This window comes from Dipodomys spectabilis, unplaced genomic scaffold (genome assembly GCF_019054845.1).
Source record: "Dipodomys spectabilis isolate Male_0828 unplaced genomic scaffold, ASM1905484v1 ptg000085l, whole genome shotgun sequence".
NCBI lineage: Eukaryota > Metazoa > Chordata > Mammalia > Rodentia > Heteromyidae > Dipodomys > Dipodomys spectabilis.
In genome coordinates, this window is record NW_024870762.1 from 399,020 (window position 1) to 415,681 (window position 16,662).

At 49.8% G+C, this 16,662-nt stretch overlaps 1 protein-coding gene across 1 annotated transcript in view; it reads left to right on the plus strand.

The window, feature by feature from the left end:
- The window catches only part of LOC122111138 (kinesin-like protein KIF6), a 114,901-nt gene that overhangs the window by 80,877 nt on the left and 17,362 nt on the right, over window positions 1–16,662 (plus strand). The window contains exon 4 of the mRNA XM_042683873.1: window positions 15,472–15,522. Within this exon, the coding sequence (XP_042539807.1) occupies window positions 15,472–15,522 (51 nt within the window). The remainder of the gene's footprint in view (window positions 1–15,471; window positions 15,523–16,662) is intronic.

Sequence of the window (16,662 nt, forward strand, 5' to 3'; positions counted from 1 at the left end):
CTTGGCTCCCGGGGGGGTCCCCCTCCCCCCGCCCGCCACTCCCCACTTGTTAGCATCACCAGTGATTTCCTAAGAGCCAGGTAACATCCCCACGGTGCTTAAAATAACAACCCACAAAGATTGCTGACCTAAGACGCCGGGTTTGGAGCCAACCTGTGGAAAACACATTCCTGCCATTTCTGTGGTACTGAACCCCATTACATCCAACCTGTTGTCTCAAACCAATGGCATCCGAAGGCCTGGCACGAAGTTCACAACCGGACGGGCCCAGGTCACACCGCCCCCACCCCGGAGGGCGAAGAGACGGGATCACAGAAGACACACATGGCTGAGGAGGACGAGGGTCTGTTTCCAGTGAGAGATTCCCAAAGCCAGAGGGAACTTCTCCCCCGACTCCTGGCCTGCCCCTTCTCCCCCTCCTCCCCCCCTCCACACCCCCACCACCTGGTCACACTCCTCCAAAGACAGAGCTCGTTCAAGTCCAGGCCCTCTGGGATAAAGAACAATCCTCAGATTCCTCCACAAATTCCCTGGCCACTTCTGCCTCCTGATGCTTAGCAAATGGGGGTCGGGTGTGTTTGTGTTGGACCCCACAAGGCCCGGCCAGCGTGGCCAGGAGAGAGCCGTCTGCAAAATATTAGCTTTTGAGATTTTTTTTTAAGAAGGGCAAAGACACACACACACACACACACACACACACACACACACACACACACACACGCGCGCACACACGCGCGCACACACACACACACATTTAACCAGATTTCCTCTCTTCAGCAGTTTGAGAGTTGGGATTGGCATCCATTCGGAATCTAATCAGCCCATCTGCACTGGAAAGAATGTCACCCCCTTTCCAGTTTGTCCCGGCCTTCTCGCCCCTCGCTCGCCCATAGAAGCCACCCCATCCTTGTTCCTGGAGGGGCGACAGCATTTTACATAGGAAACTTCTCCCAATGAGTCCCACATGTCCCCAGCCTGTGACAACCCAACCAGGCAGCATTGCCCTTCCTCTCCATTCCCAAACTCTCACGGCCACAGATCCCCGCTGGCTTCACTGCTGGAAATCAGTTCAGGCTCAGAGATCTCTCCACGCTGCCTCTGAGCACTCTGGAGTTAGCTAGCTCCTCGTCCCCTTCTGTGGTGGCAGGGGCTGCCATCTGCTGGGCACAGTAGACCTGGGACCTGCACTAGCAGGACAGAGAAGGTTGGCTCCATGGTGGCACGCTTGTCCAGAACCCATGAGGCTACCCAAAAACAGGAAAAGAAAAGAACTATCATAATATTTAACGCATGGTTGATTTGTTGTTTTCATTCTCTTTAAATAGTTGTAGAAAGGGGCTTCAATTCAGCGTAGGTTTATGAGTCCACTCACGCCTTCCATAGTTCTCCCCCATCCCTCCCAGCCCTGCTCAGCCCCTCTATTTTCCTAGTGTCATAGGATAGATGTTGAATGTTATAACCCCTTCCTCTCTTCATTCCTCCCCCTGGCTTCCCCCTCGCTACCCACCCATCAGCTTCCTGGTACTCATTTTTGTTAGACTGTGAGTTTGTTGTTCTAAGGAGTTCCATCATTTGCATTTTCCCCTGCCTATACCATCCATATTTTGGTTACTATTTCTGTGTACATGTGCTTGTGACCCTGTATGTATTTACTTGTATCTTTATAAATTACATCAAGCCAGGCACTAGTGGCTCACGTCTATAATTCTAGCTACTCAGGAGAGCTGCGGATTGTGGGGGTTTTGGAGGTTTTTTTTGGGGGGGGGCGGTCATGGGGCCTGAACTCTGGGCCTGGGCACTGTCCCTCAGCTCTTCAGCTCAAGGCGAGTGCTCTACCATTTGAGCCACAGTGCCACTTCTGGCTTTTTTTTTCTGCTTATGTGGTGCTGAGGAATCGAACTCAGGGCCTCAATGCATGCAAGGCAAGCACTCTACCACTAAGCCACCTTCCCAGCCCTAAGGATTGTGGTTTGAAGCCAGCTCAAGTCTGTGAGACTCTTATCTTCCATTAACCACTCAAAAACCAGAAATAGTGCTGTGGTTCTAAGTGGTAAAGTGAAGGTCTTGAACAAAAAGAGAGCTCAGGGACCGCGCCTAAGCCCTGAGTTCCAGCCTCATGACCTACAGAAAATAAAATGTGGATCTAACTTCCACATAGGAGAGAAAACATTCATCCTTTGTCTCTCTGAGTCTGATTTTACTTCGCTAACATAATTTTCTCCAGGTCCACCCATATCTTTGCAAATGATGTACTATCATTCTTTTTATTGGATGAGTAAAATTCCATTGTGTATATATACATTTTCTTGAATCATTAATCCATTGAGGGGTATTTGGGCTGTTTCCATTCCTTGGCTGTGGTAAATAGTACAGCAATGAACATGGTTATACTTAGGGCTTTGCTGTATCCTGAGTTGTAATCTCTAGATAAATGCTCAAGAGTGGTATCACTGGATCCTAGGGAAGTTCTCTTGTTTTTTTTTTTGGTCCGGTCATGGGGCCTGAACTCTGGGCCTGGGCACTGTCCCTCAGCTCTTCAGCTCAAGGCTAGCGCTCTACCACTTGAGCCACAGTGCCACTCCTAGGGAAGTTCTATGTTTAGATTTTTTGAGGAATCTCCACCCTTCCACAGTGGTTGTACCAGTTTACAACCCCATCAACAGTGTAATAGAGTTCCTTCCCCCTCCCCCTATCCTCGCCAGTGTCTGTTTTTTATTTGTATTCTTGATGATGGCCAATCTTACTGATGGAAGCTCTGTTGTTTTGGTTTGCATTTCCTTTATGGACAGAGATGTTGAGGATTTCTTCATGTGACTACTGGCCGTTTTTACTTCTTCTGAGAAGTCTCTATTTAGCCCATTTGCCCATTTATTAATTGCATTGTCGATTGTTCAGGGGTTTAGTTCCTTGAGCTCTTTCTGTGTTCTGGGTAATAGGCCACTGTCTGAGGGATAGCTGGCAAAGAGCCCCCATTCTGTAGGCTGCCTTTTCAGCTTACTAACTACAGACATGGAAATTTTTTCAGGACCTCTCCCCCCTGAAGTTCAACATAAAGCTTATAAATTACTGTTATCTTTGTGGTGATTGCTTCTTCGTGTCTGGTTTTCTTCTCTCTGAGCCTTCTCTTGCTTCTGATGCCCTCCCTTAAAGAGACACAGGACAAAGCCTGCACCTCCTTCCTTGCACATGGCTCTGTTTCCAGCCCTTTCCTGTTCCCATGGGTGACAATGTGTATGCACGTCTCCCTCCAGACTTCCTCCATCTCTCCAAAGCTGTGCTGCAGAAGTATGCCTTCCGGTCTGTCTCTGCTTTGCCTCCTCATTCTAGCTCTAGCGTCTGGCATCTTCACCTTCCCCAGATGCCCGGATGAGACCCACTGGGACACAAAGCTGTGAGTAGAGCCACGGGAACTAGGCAGAATTCACATTCAGGGAGAGAAGACAAGGTCACTTCTGCAAGGCATCTGCCAAGACGGCAGGCAAGTCCCTCTCCACTTCACCCCTTCCTCACTCCTCTTTGAAAATATTTAGCCACAGAAGAAACAAAAGGGGGGACGAGTTCTTACACTGTTTCCTAAATGAAAATAGCACAAAGAAGGTAGTCATCATCACAGGCTCTGAAAACAGGACCATTACCACCGGCATTTCAAGCGAGCTTATTAAAAAGTCATTTACTTCCAATTACAGAAATAAATCACATTTGACGATAAAGGAATATGAAGGACCCCGTTACTAATGAAAGCAAGACTGAACTGGAGGCAGGAGATTCAGTAGAGATAAACTACACCCATTCAATGTTGGAAGCAGAGTCAGTGACTGCCAAAGGACCACGGCTCTGCTTCGTGGAGCCCTGGCTTGGGCCATCACAAAGGTGGCTACCATACCCCATAGGCCTGGGCCCTCCCTTGGGAGGAGAGGCACGGCAGTAAAGTCCTCAGGGCCCCGGATAGGTTGTTAATTTAAGCCTGAGAGATGTTGCCATCAAAGAGAATGCAAGATAATCAGGACCTCAGAAACTTGCTTCCAGCATCCTCATGTGACACTCTCTGTCGTACAAGACGCCCTCCCCTGCTTCATTGTTCTTCTTGCTGCCAAAGTTGATGTTGTTATCCTGCCTTCATGAAGAAACTGAAGCGCAAATGGGTTAATTAACCCAAGTCATGGGTAGTACGTTCCTGGGCTGAAGCCAGTCCACCTGTGGCCCAAACCCTATGTCCTTTCTGCTGCTATAGGCCCAAAATCCCCTGTGAAGTCTTTTCTGCCACTTTTCCTGCTCTTCCTGCTGCTGAGTCTTCAATGCTGTTCAACCATCTCAGGACCAGCCACACTCCACTGAGACTCCTGTGTCTTCCCAGGCTCCTCCCCTTGAGGCTCAGCATCTTCTGGTTCCCTTGAGTGGTTCTCCTGAGTTTCAGTGATACAGGCAGCCCCATGTGACCGCAGGAGACAGCACGGATCCAACAGGAGGCCTGGCCCATTGCTCCACAGAGAAGCACCTGTATAGGCAGCACATTTTAAAACATGACCTTTGAACCTGGAAGCTGAACATGTTTCCCATTCGATTTTGTCTGGCGTTTGCAGCCTCTTGTTTCTCCTGCTGTCCAGCCTCTTCATATGAAGAACAGTTCCCAAGGTACCAGGCTGGCTCTGGGCAATGTTCTTTCACAGGTTGAGTGGAAGTTTGACAGGGGTTGATTCTGAGTGGGGTGTGTTTCCCCCTACTGACTTCTTTTTTTGTCCATCATGGGGCCTGAACTCTAGGTCTGGGCACTGTCCCTCAGCTCTTCAGCTCAAGGCTAGTGCTCTACCACTTCAGCTATAGTACCACTTCTGGCTTTTTCTGCTTATGTGGTGCTGAAGAATTGAACCCAGGGACTCATGTATGCAAGGCAAGCACTCTACCACTGAGCCACCTTCCCAGCCCCCACCACCACACACACACTGACTTTTTTAAAGCACTAACTGATTTTAAAAATGAATAGCCAAGCTGAGCGCTGGTGGCTCACACCTATAATCCTAGCTACTCAGGAGGCTGAGATCTGAGCATCGTGGTTCAAAGCCAGCCCGGGAAGGAAAGTCCGTTAGACATTTATCTCCAATAAACCACTAGAAAACTGGAAGTGGTGCTGTGGCTCAAGCGGTAGAGCGCTTGCCTTGAGCTAAAGAGTACAAGGACAGCACGCAAGCCCAGAGTTCAAGCCCCACGACCAAGAAAAAAAAAAAAAGAAGAAGAAGAAGAATAGCCAAGCACTGGTAGCTCATGCCTGTAATCCTAGCTCCTCAGGAGATTTGAGATCTGAGGATTGTGATTCAAAGCTATCCTGGAGAGAAGCGTCCATGAGACTCTTATCTCTAAGTATTCACACACACACACACACACACACACACACACACACACACAGAGCCAGAAGTGGAGTTGTGGCTCAAGTGATAGGGTACAAACCTTCAGCAAAAAAGCTCAGGAGCAGTGCCTAGGCCTTCAGTTCAAGCCCCAAGACTGGCACACACACATACACACACACACACACACACACACACACAAATTAAATCAATAGCCAGGCACTAGTGTCTCACACCATCATCCTAGCTACTTAGCAGAAGATGTGAGGATTTCTGTTTGAAGCCAGCTAGCACAGGAATGTCCACTTAAAGCAAAAAGGCCAGAAATGGATCTGTGGCTCAAGTGGTAGAGCGCCAACAAAAATATTTAGGGACAGTGCCAGGCCCTGAGGTCAAGCCCCCAGACTGGCCAAAAATAAATAAGTGAATAAAATAAATTTTAGCTTAGAGTAAAAGAAATTATTAAATGTATCAAAGATCAATATCAAATTGGCTGTTTTCAAGTTTTGTTTTTTTTGTTTTTTTGTTGTTGTTGTTGTTTTGTCAGTCAGGGACCTGAACTCTGGGCCTGGGCGCCGTCCCTCAGCTCTTCAGCTCAAGGCGAGTGCTCTACCACTTGAGCCACAGCACCATACTTCTGGCTTTTTCTGTTTATGTGGTGCTGAGGAATAGAACCCAGGGCCTCATGCATGCAAGGCAAGCGCTCTACCACTGAGCCACCTTCCCAGCCCTGTTGTCAAGTTTTAATCCAAGTTTTTTTTAACTGTATATATGTGTGTGTGTGTGTGTGTGTGTGTACAAATTCAAACATCATAGTACTTAGGATTGACTTTATACCCTCAGTGAGCCCCACCACTCTGCCTTCACTGTTGGTGGAGGATCTCTGCAAAGTGGCCTCTAGAGTAAGTGGGGGGTGGGCTGTTGGAAGAGGCAGGACATCCCTGCCCCCATCTGGAGCAGATGAACCTCCGGTGCCCCCAGGCTGCTCGGGAGCACGCCCTGCACTACATCTGGAGATGCACAAATGAAAGCCAGAGGCCACTGGCTGCACAGGCCCTGCCCTGGGCCCGGACAGCATCCCCGGCAAGCCCAGCCCCATCTTCAAAGAACACGATTGAGATCTCCAGCTACTCCTCCAGGGCAGATGGTGGAAGCTGGCTGCATCCCTTTCTTTTGCTGAGATAAGAACTTTGAAGCATCTCGTAACCGTCTTTTGAGTGGACGCCAACACCATCTCTGGCCCTGAGCTCCCTGAGATATTTAGGATTTAACAATTCATGCTGTTGGCCGAGCTGAATTTTTCTTTTTCCTTAACGCTTACCTGCTTCTTTCTATACGTTTGTTTGAGCTTTACGCAGATGGGCTTATTTGCTTCCTTCTCGGAATATGTTTATAGAATATTATCACGTACCAGAATGGTGCTATCAATAAGCTCCTTAGCTTAATTAACCATATACAATAGCCAAAATGCCTAAGCTTCCGATGGAACATGCTAATCTTGTGTGATTATTATGATTACTCCAGTAGTCTGAATGAATATCCCGTTGGAAAAGAAATTGGGTCTCCTAGACCCGCTATAATTTGGTCATTTTTTTATAAATGAGAGCATTCCTCAAAATGTTATTGTCACATACTGTCCTAATGATAAGGAAGCAGCTGTCTCGAAAACCCAGACCGCTACCTGGTGTTTCTATCCTGAGCTGAAGTGCTCATCAATTATCAGGCACGTGGGGTATGCCCTCCCCAAAGCAACAGGGCCAAAAGGACCAGGAGCTCTTGCAAAATCCCATGGGAGCAAACTGTCAGCTTCCAATGACATTTTTTTTCTTAAAAGTATTGATGATGTTTTTTTTTAGAATGAGCTGAGTTATTCTCTCTGCATGGTATAATTATGTTATCAAAGATGAGGCTTAGCATACTGAATGGGAGAAGAGCCATGACTTCTGGGAAACTGAGATGTCATTTTGGAATGAAAAGGATTAAAAACTTTTGCCCGGCATACACAGCGCTCCTGGTCTCCCCATTTTCTTCTTCTCTGTTGGACTATTCTGGAAACCAGCAAGAGCCAAAGGCTTCCCAGAACCTCCCCACACCCACCTGAGACCAAAGCTGAGCACCCCTCTGCTCCTAGTGCCTGCCACCAAGACTTGGCTATGGACTGTCCCAGTCCAGCAGGAGTGACAGGTAACATCTCACCCATGAGTGGTGGGCCAGCGACCAGGCGCCATTTTGCTTGGACATCTCAGTTTCCTCTTGAAGAGTGGCAGTGAGCTTTTAAATTTTAACTTCTTCTCGTGCATATATACAAATCCACTTTCATATAAACCTTAAGTCACACAAGCTTATTAGAGCAAACCTCCTTTCTTTCCCATGCGTGGCCTTCACTTGGATCCATCCTCCACCCTTCTGGTCTGTCACCTCCCGGGACAGCTTTGCAGATCTCTCCCCACGGAGCTCTGTGCTCAGAGGCTCACAAAGATGCGCACACAACATAGACAGAAGGCTCCGGCCAGTGTCTGGTTGACCAAACTTGGGGTTGTCTTTACCCTTTATCCTCCATTTCTTTGCTCCCTTTTTCCTCTTCTCTTTCCTTCCACTGAATTATCAAAATCTGGCATCCTCTCCCTACATACAATACACATCCCCTGCCTTTTTTCTGATCTTGTATTGCTTTGGCTGCCAGAGAACGTATTCTTATTCTCCCAGAGTTTAAAAAAAAAAGTAAATATAACAAGATCTGTAGTTACTCAACACATATTCCTCTTCCCAACCCCATCCAAGGTCACGCTTGTTTTAACTCCCCTCCATTTCTCATACCCTTCTCCTTCATCGCCATCTTGTTAGGATTAACTATAGCTTGTTGTTATTATTATTACATATGGTTTTATTAGCTATATCTTCTTACTATTATGCACTTTCTCATAGTCAGTAGTTAAATACTTCAACTTAGATATCTTATTCATATTTTGTTTACCAGCACTTCGTCTCAAAACTTTCTCTACATGTACACATTATATGTGTGCATACATATATACATCTGTGTATAATACACATATATGGATATATATATACACGTACACACACCCATGCGTGCCTTCAGGAGGTTGTGACCAGACTAACCAGGACCAAGCATAAGATTAACCCAGTTGTCTGTGCTTCTACATCAATAAATGTCTCTATCTGCCTGTCCAGAAAATTACCTTCGCCTGTAACTCACTCATGTTTCAGCTATTGATTTTGCTCTCTTTTGTAGCACTAGATTTATTCCTATGTTTTGGCCCGTTGGTGGGCAGGCCCATTTTTACTTGACACACTTTTATTTCTCTAACTTGATTTATCTTTTGTGCTCATTCCTGTCTGGCTGACAGTCCCGCTAGGTCCCCAACCCAGCGTGAGCTGTCACAAAGACATTGTGGAGGGCCTCCCCCTCCACAGCCGGACTGGGGACAGAGCAGTCTCACTGTATGGCCAGTTTGCTGGGAGGCGGATGTATACCCGCCCTCCTGGGGCTGGCAGCGGGCAGGACTAGATCCCCAAGCAGCAGTGAGGACAGGCCCCACCCCCTCACAGCTCGAGCTAAGCCAGGCCCCCATTTTGCACCATGCACCCTGAGTTACCTTCCTGCTTCTGAAACCTGGAAGCCTTGCAAGATCAAGACCTGGGCCCAATTCGCTATTTTGCATTTCTGCCCTACTTCAGAAATAGGCCTTTGTGATCTAAGCAATGTCTTCTGATATTCCTCTTTATTGTAACCACCACGGCTATGGTGAGAAGCGACGGTTCTGGCCCCAAACAGATTTTTCAGATAATGAAATATATATTAGCAAGGGGGCGATGAATCATCTTATTTTTAAGGCATTAAAGGATTTACCCACCTCCATGGGTTAGAAATTCATCTAAGGATTACACACCTAATTTATTCCAGGTCCATTACTTTTATGAACAGCCTTAGGGCTCTAACCTTTTGATTATCACAGACCCTCTGTGTTAGTACAAAGAAACTGGCTTCCTGCGACACGGTTGAATCGACGCCCTGGATTCTGATCCGCTAAAACTCACATTTCACAGAGACCTCGGGAGGAACCAGCCGTCCATATATTCTCCCCACAGCCACCTTCTACTGCTTTTTGAGTTTCCTGGGATGCTGTCTTGGTTGGGCTGAACAGAAGACTGGATTCTTACCTGGGTTCAGAGCCCCTGGGGATTAACTCAGCACCCCCCACCCCCACCCAGAGCGTAGTGTGAACACAACCCAATCTCCCTCATCCCTCACCTGCCTGCCAGACACTGTCGCACATGAGTATCCTCCTAACCTTCCTGCACCCATGTCCTGACAGCCCTGTTCAACAGGGACATCAGCCAGCCCTCCTCATCCCTGCCTTCACTGTTCTCCTTCAGTCTCACCTCTGGTAGAGATGTCCGTGTGTATGTGGGTTAGAGGGTGGCGGGGGGGGGGGGGGGGTGTATCATGCACGCACATGTGGACATTGCTCCTGAGCATTGGCGGGGGGCAGTTGTGGGGCCTGAACTCTGGGCCTGTGTACTGTCCCTGAGCTCTTCAGCTCAAGGCTAGCGCTCTACCACTTGAGCCACAGTACCACTTCCAGCTTTTTCTGCCGATGTGGTGCTGAGGAATCGAACCCAGGGTCTCATGCATGCAAGGCAAGCGCTCTACCACTGAGCCACCTTCCCAGCCCCTCATATTTCTTATTCCCATCCTCCAACCATGACATTAAAACATCGTGCTGTCATTAAGTAGCCTAATCCAGCTAAGAAGTACCAGAGTTGGGATTTGAACTCAACTCCAGCTACCTCAAGATTTGTCATTTATTTTCTAGTACAATAAAAATAATAAAGGGGTTTGCTTCATCTCAGCCCTGGGGCCATGATTAAAGTGATAGAGTACCTGCCTAGCAAGCCTGAGGCCCTGAGTTCAAACCCCAGTAACCACCAAATCAAACTGCCGAGCTCAGGCACAGCTCCTAGGAAGCAAAGCGCCGCTGTGGATTGGATATGGAACCAAATGCACCGCGGGATCATGTGGGGATTGCACCCCGATGGGCAGGGTGATAGTTTTTCTTCCCACTCTCCCGCCATTGCCGTTTGCCATGAGGTGACTGAATTAAAGCAGTGACCTCTCCAGAACCCATGCCGTCGCATTTGGATGTTCAGCTTTCAAAAACCATGGGCTACATTCAACCCCCTTTTCCTGCTAGAGTTAGCCTGCCTCTGGTGTTCCATTATAGTAACGAACAATAAACTTAACAACCAGGCGCGCTGGAGGAGGGCAGGGTTCAGCCTTTTGAGCTACAGCATACTGTCACGTAGTCACTGATGCCTGTGCTATCCTAACATTCTTAGGCTAGAATGGGTTTCCTACTAGGTTGCATATGAAACATAGCGCTCGGTATCCAGTAATCGAGCGATCTGTGCGTATGACTGGGTAGTGGCATACGCATCTGTGATATGGCACCGTACTCTACCAGCCACGGGGACAGCCTGCCGCGGCGTGCGAGGGAATCACCCGCGAGCGGCTCTCCTCTGGGCTGGCCAGGCAGTCCTCACACATTGTGAGTGACCTCAAGCGATCGAGCAAGTGTGCAAAACCAAGCATGGGGTGTAAGGGAGAACTGTTGCATCCCCAAGCTGAGCAGAGACATCCAAATTCCAGGTTTGCGTCCCCATGTGGGTAAGGCTTTTCCTGTGACGTGCACGGTAACAGAGAAAGCTTGCCCTAGACGGTTCACGACTCCCACACGCCTGGTCAAGGTTATTCTCAAGGCTACGAGTCTCCTCTGGAGCTCCCTCTCTGCCCCTCCTGCTACCCAGTCCATCCAGTAATGAACTGGCTAGAGGCATGGTTCAGATGGTGGAGCACCTGCTCAGCAAGCCAGCCAGGCAAGCGCAAAAGCCTGATTCCAAGTATTGAGCCAGATGCTGATGGCTCACACCTTTAATCCGAGCTTACTCAGTAGGCTGAGATCTGAGGAATGCAGTTCAAAGCCAGCCCAAGGACTGGGAAGGTGGCTTAGTGGTAGAGTGCTTGCCTAGCATGCACAAAGCCCTGGGTTCAATTCCTCAGTAACACATACACCAAAAAGACTGGAAGTGGTGCTGTGGCTCAGGTGGTAGAGTGCTAGCCTTGAGCAAAAGAAGCTCGGGGACAGTGCCTAGGCCCTGAGTTCAAGCCCTAGGACTTTGGGGAAAAAAAAAAAAAGGTCAGGCCAAGCAGGAAAGTCCATGAGACTCTTATCTCCAATTAACCACCAAAAAGCTGGAAGTAGAGCTGTGGCTCACATAGTAGAGCACTAGAATTGAGCAAAAGAAGCTAATAGACAGTGACCAGGCCCTGAATTCCATCATGAATACCAGCACAAACCACAAATAATAATAATAATAAGATGATGATGATGATGATGATGATGATGATGGTGGTGGTGGTGGTGTGGTGACAAACTATAAAGGGGGGAGTGTTGTGATATGCAGCCTATAATTGTGCCAGGTGCTGTCCTAAGTTACTAGAGGAAAAATTACTAATTACCCACAATCTCCTTTAGGAAGAGCCCTTCTCTTCCCACCCCCCCCACCCCCTTTCAGGTTAACCCCCAATTTGGATTCCCTGCTTCCCTCCCAGTCTGTCCCCTGCCTCAGGCTGGGCGGTCTCTGTTTCTGCTTCATCTCTTTTCCATACCTCCAGATGGGGATGTGGCCAAGAACCCAGGCCAAAACCAGCACACTTATCACTGTGGTCATGACAGCAGGCTGCCTGCTGGGTAGATTCTGTGAGCAACACCCCCTCACCCACCCCCACCCGGCAGCTCCTTCCTTTGCCAAAACCTGGGGAGCCGCAAGATCCGGCAGATTGCAGCGGTGACTTATCTTCACGTGAAGAATGGCTCTGCTGGCAAAGGCAGTCCTGCGCCCGCTGTGAGGCTATTTGTAGAAACGTATTTAGGCTATCTCAAAAGATTACCAGATGGTGGGAGACACTAGTGGGTTTGCCAAAATTGAGCATCACTAACTTCACAATGACTTTCGTCAGCGGGGAACGTTAGAAAGACCCATCCCTTGTCCTGTAGGAATGTCTCGTTATTCTGAGCATCGGTTTTTGTACGTACAGAGTTGGTAGAATTCTCAGTCAGGCGGAGGGCCATGGAGAATCCTGCACCCTCTTGTGCCCAACAAGCTTCCTGGGCTTTGGGGGGAGGTAGGGGGAAAGAGTCTTTCTAATTAGCACAGAGAAAGCTGCCGTGTGCTAGGCTGGACACTGCTGGCTACTTCCAATGGCCAGGGTGAGACTGGGCGCACACTACAGGAGGCAGTGGTCAGCAAAGTCACTGTCCAGCGAGGACACAATCCGCTGCCTGTCCCACAGGAGCTAGTCCCCAGCCAAGCTGGCTCCCAGGCACTTGTGAGGTGCACAGCATACCCAAAGAACAGGCAGGGCCCCAAAGCGTCACTGGCTGGCTCTCTCGTCTGTCAAGACGAGAAAATCCTAGATGACCTGCTCCCAGAGGGAGAGACATTTCTATAATGGTGTGCCGTATTTGTTGCATTTGAAGTGTGTGTGTGTGTGTGTGCACGTGCGCACGCGCGCGTGCGTGGTTTTAAAAACTCAGTTCAGCAGCTGGGCACCAGCAGCTCACACTCGTAATCCAACTACTCAGAAGGCTGACAAATGAGGATAAGCCAGCCAAGCGGAAAACTGTTGAGACTTTTATCTCCAATTAATTGGTGAAAAGCTAGAAGTGGAGATGTGGCTCAAGTAGTAGAGCGCCAGGCCTTCAACAGAAAAGGCCAAGTGAGTACAAGAGGCCCTGAGTTCCAGGACCAGCACAAAATAAATAAATAAGGAGCACACAGGCAGGTGCCCCAGGGCCTCCCCTGAACTATCGCATGCCTAGAGGCAATGGCCCCGTTGCTGAAGGACTGTCAATGTTTTGAACTCAGGGCCTGGTGCTGACCCTGAACTCTTTTGCTCAAGGCTGGCACTCTACCACTTTGAGCCATGGCACCATTTCCAGTTTCTGAGTAGTTAATTGGAGATAAGTCTACCCTGGCTGGCTTCGAACCACAATCCTCAGCTCGCAGCCTCTTGAGTAGCCACAGGAGTGAGTCACCGGGGCACGTGCAGGACCGGTAATGTTTAACCCAGAGGAAATATGGTGTTCTCAGCTAGGGGAAGATCTCTCTCTGTGCCAGTGAGAGATCCTTTTCTATTGGCTGGCTTAAAGAACAAGGCAGCCAGTGACTGGACCACCAGGAAGCAGGCACCAGCAGTAACTCCCACCCAGCTTCATCCACGGAGCAACCTGGCTATGTACAAGGCAAGAGACATGGCCTTTCAGTCCGTAGAGTGGATTCCTAAACTGGGTGGAAAGTGACCCTAAATCACCTCTGCCATTCTTCCCAGTGTAACACTGACCAAGTGTGTTGAATGACAAGAACTGCTACAACCACCCATTGCCTGCTCCTCTGTACCCTTGGGGGTGTAGAATGTGCTGTGTGTGAGGAAAGCAACGCAGTGGGCCAGGGGCAGGGAAGTTCCCACTCCTACCCAGAATCCCTCTGGGGCCTGCTCACATGGGACCAACCAGCAACACAGACAGCGCTGACATGTTAACAAGTGTGCTCAACCCAGGGACGTAAACAAACCCCAGGGCTGCTGTTTGGCCCATGCTTCATGCACGGAATAGTAGGATTTAGAGACTTAAGAGACAGAGGGTGGCCCGGAGGTCACTGCAACTCAAATCTTAACCGGAGCAAGAATTTCTCCCTCACAGCCCAACAGATGGTCGCCCAGCACTCGGGAAAGAGTCCCCTCCTGTGTGGAGACATTTAGTCCATCTTGAGACAACTTAATCCACCTTGAAACAGTACCTGTCAGGAGCTGTTTGTTGGGGTTTTTTTCCCCTCAGCTGGGTCCGGTCATGGGGCCTGAACTCTGGGCTGGGCGCCGTCCCTCAGCTCTTCAGCTCAAGGCTAGCGCTCTACCACTTGAGCCACAGCACCACTTCTGGCTTTTTTCTTTTTTGCTTATGTGGTGCTGAGGAATCGAACCCAGGGTCTCATGCATGCAAGGCAAGCACTCTACCACTGAGCCACCTTCCCAGCCCCCAGCTGAGCCTTCTTTTGACTTGATTTCTGCCCACAGGAGTAAGACAAAAGCTATCTGTTCTCCCATTCACATGACAACCCTCAGATATCCAAAGACAGACATCTCTGGACCCGTCCTTCCTCCAAGTCCTTTCTTCTGGTCTCCATAACTCAGGTCACCCGAGATTATTCCTCACAGGGCATGACTTCAGCCCCGTCACCATCCATCTTCTGAATTTTTCTTCTGCTGGTATTTCTTACAGAGGAAGCTTCCAGGACAACTGTGATGTCACCACCGCAGGGTACCTTGGAACAATCACCTCCCTTGGCTCTACATCCTATAGCCTGCTGAATACAACCTAGAATTCTTTGAGTTTCATACCTAATAATCCACGGTCAAAATGGTTGTCAGCTAAGCCCACCATATTGGATGCTTAGCATAGTTTTGTGTAAGTTAAAGAAAGATGTGGATTTAAAGGGAGTTCCCTAGGGCATTAAAAGACTAAATGCTCTCTTTCCCTTCACTAAAATAATAAAACATTAGGGCTGGGAAGGTGGCTTAGGGGTAGAGTGCTTGCCTAGCATGCATGAAGCCCTGAGTTTGATTCCTCCGTACCACATAAACAGAAAAGGCCAGAAGTGGCTCAAGTGGTAGAGTGCTAACCTTGACCAAAAGAGGCTCAGGGACAGTGTCCAGATCCTGAGTTCGAGCCCCAGGACTAAATAATAGTAACAATGATAATAATAATATGAGAGAGTAGGACCCTAGCCTAGTGACCAATAACGGAACTCCAAGATGGCAGAAGGTGAGGGTGAACGGTGTTTGCATTGATGTGCCGGGACACCCTCTGTCACCTCCCCTTCCACCACAACCCGAGGTCTGGCCTGGTGTCCGTCCTGGAGGCTGAGGCTGCTCTCACCCCTCCTACTCTCTGCCTCGTTAACGGTTTGGTTTTCAGTTGGCCACTGCTTCTAAAGGGAGCTCTCCCTCCGGTCCGCTGGAAACTCACTGGCACTTTTCCTCTGCCTTTCACAGGCCGTCTGAAGGAAGAAATCACCCAGCGGCACAAGCAGCACGTCGCTCTGGGTGAGTACACAGCAGAGCCCCCGGGGACCGGGCCACGGTGGGAGCTGACCGGGTGGGGAGGGGCGGCCCAGGACCAGGCTGGCCCGGCCCAGACGTCAGTGTGCTCCTCCTCTGGGGTCTCATTCTCCCACCTGGACAGCGCCTGCAGCCAGCACAGGGTCTCCTGCCCCTCCAGCCACATCCTCCTCCTCCCGGCCCGTCCTACCCCACTCCTAACCTCAATCGGCGCTGTGTCTCAGCCACTCAGGGACTGCCTTCAGCCTTCTAGAGCCTCTGCTCACCAAACAACGTACCAACTGGCAATGGAAGAGCACCTGCCTCCGCACGTGGCCCCGTGCACCCTGCCTCCCGTTATCCTCATCTGGGCCTTTGAGTGGGCAACATTTGGAGGCTTGCCTGTGGTCATGTGGCCTGTGCGTGCCGAGCAGGACTTGAACCCAGTTCTCCCTCAGTCCCAAGGAACCACCTGGAAGGACAGCCTTCAGGAAGGTAGCTGGCAGCAGTTTCTGGGGAGCCCTACTTTCCTTCCTCTCCAGCTATCCAGGGCCAACCACTTATGCTCCAGCCAGGGGCTAGCCTGGGATCCCCCCTGAGACAGCCTGGGCCCAGGCATGGCCCACGGTCAGGGAGGGCAGCAGGATGGAGGAGGCGCGTCACTGGGATGACCCATTCCACGCTAGCGACTAAGATTCTTTCCAAGGCTGATTCTTCCGTTGTGGTGATAATAAGGATGGTACGAAAGCAGATGTCCGGGCTCCCCGTGCTGGCCTGGGAGTCGAGAGGCCGCCAGGCCTGCCCTCCATTACCAGGCACCTCTCTGCAGCAAGGGGACCCTAACCCACGGAGCCAGTCCCAGGAGGGTAGCATGGCCTTTGTTGGGAAGATGAGCAAGTTGAGTGCAGCCTGCCAGGTGCTCACCCTGGGCAGGTCACTGGGCATGGAATCGCCCTGAGGGCTACTGTCCAGCGCTCTAGTCCTCATGATGCCAGTTTATTAGAGACAATGATGTGAAAATGCTGCCCACCTTCTGGGCAGGATTCGTCCCTCTGGAAAGCCATCTGCATGGCTCTCAGCCCCCTAGGCCTTCAGGAATCTCCGGCGTGTTGTCCTTTGCAGTCCCGGGGCCTCAGCTCCTCCAGG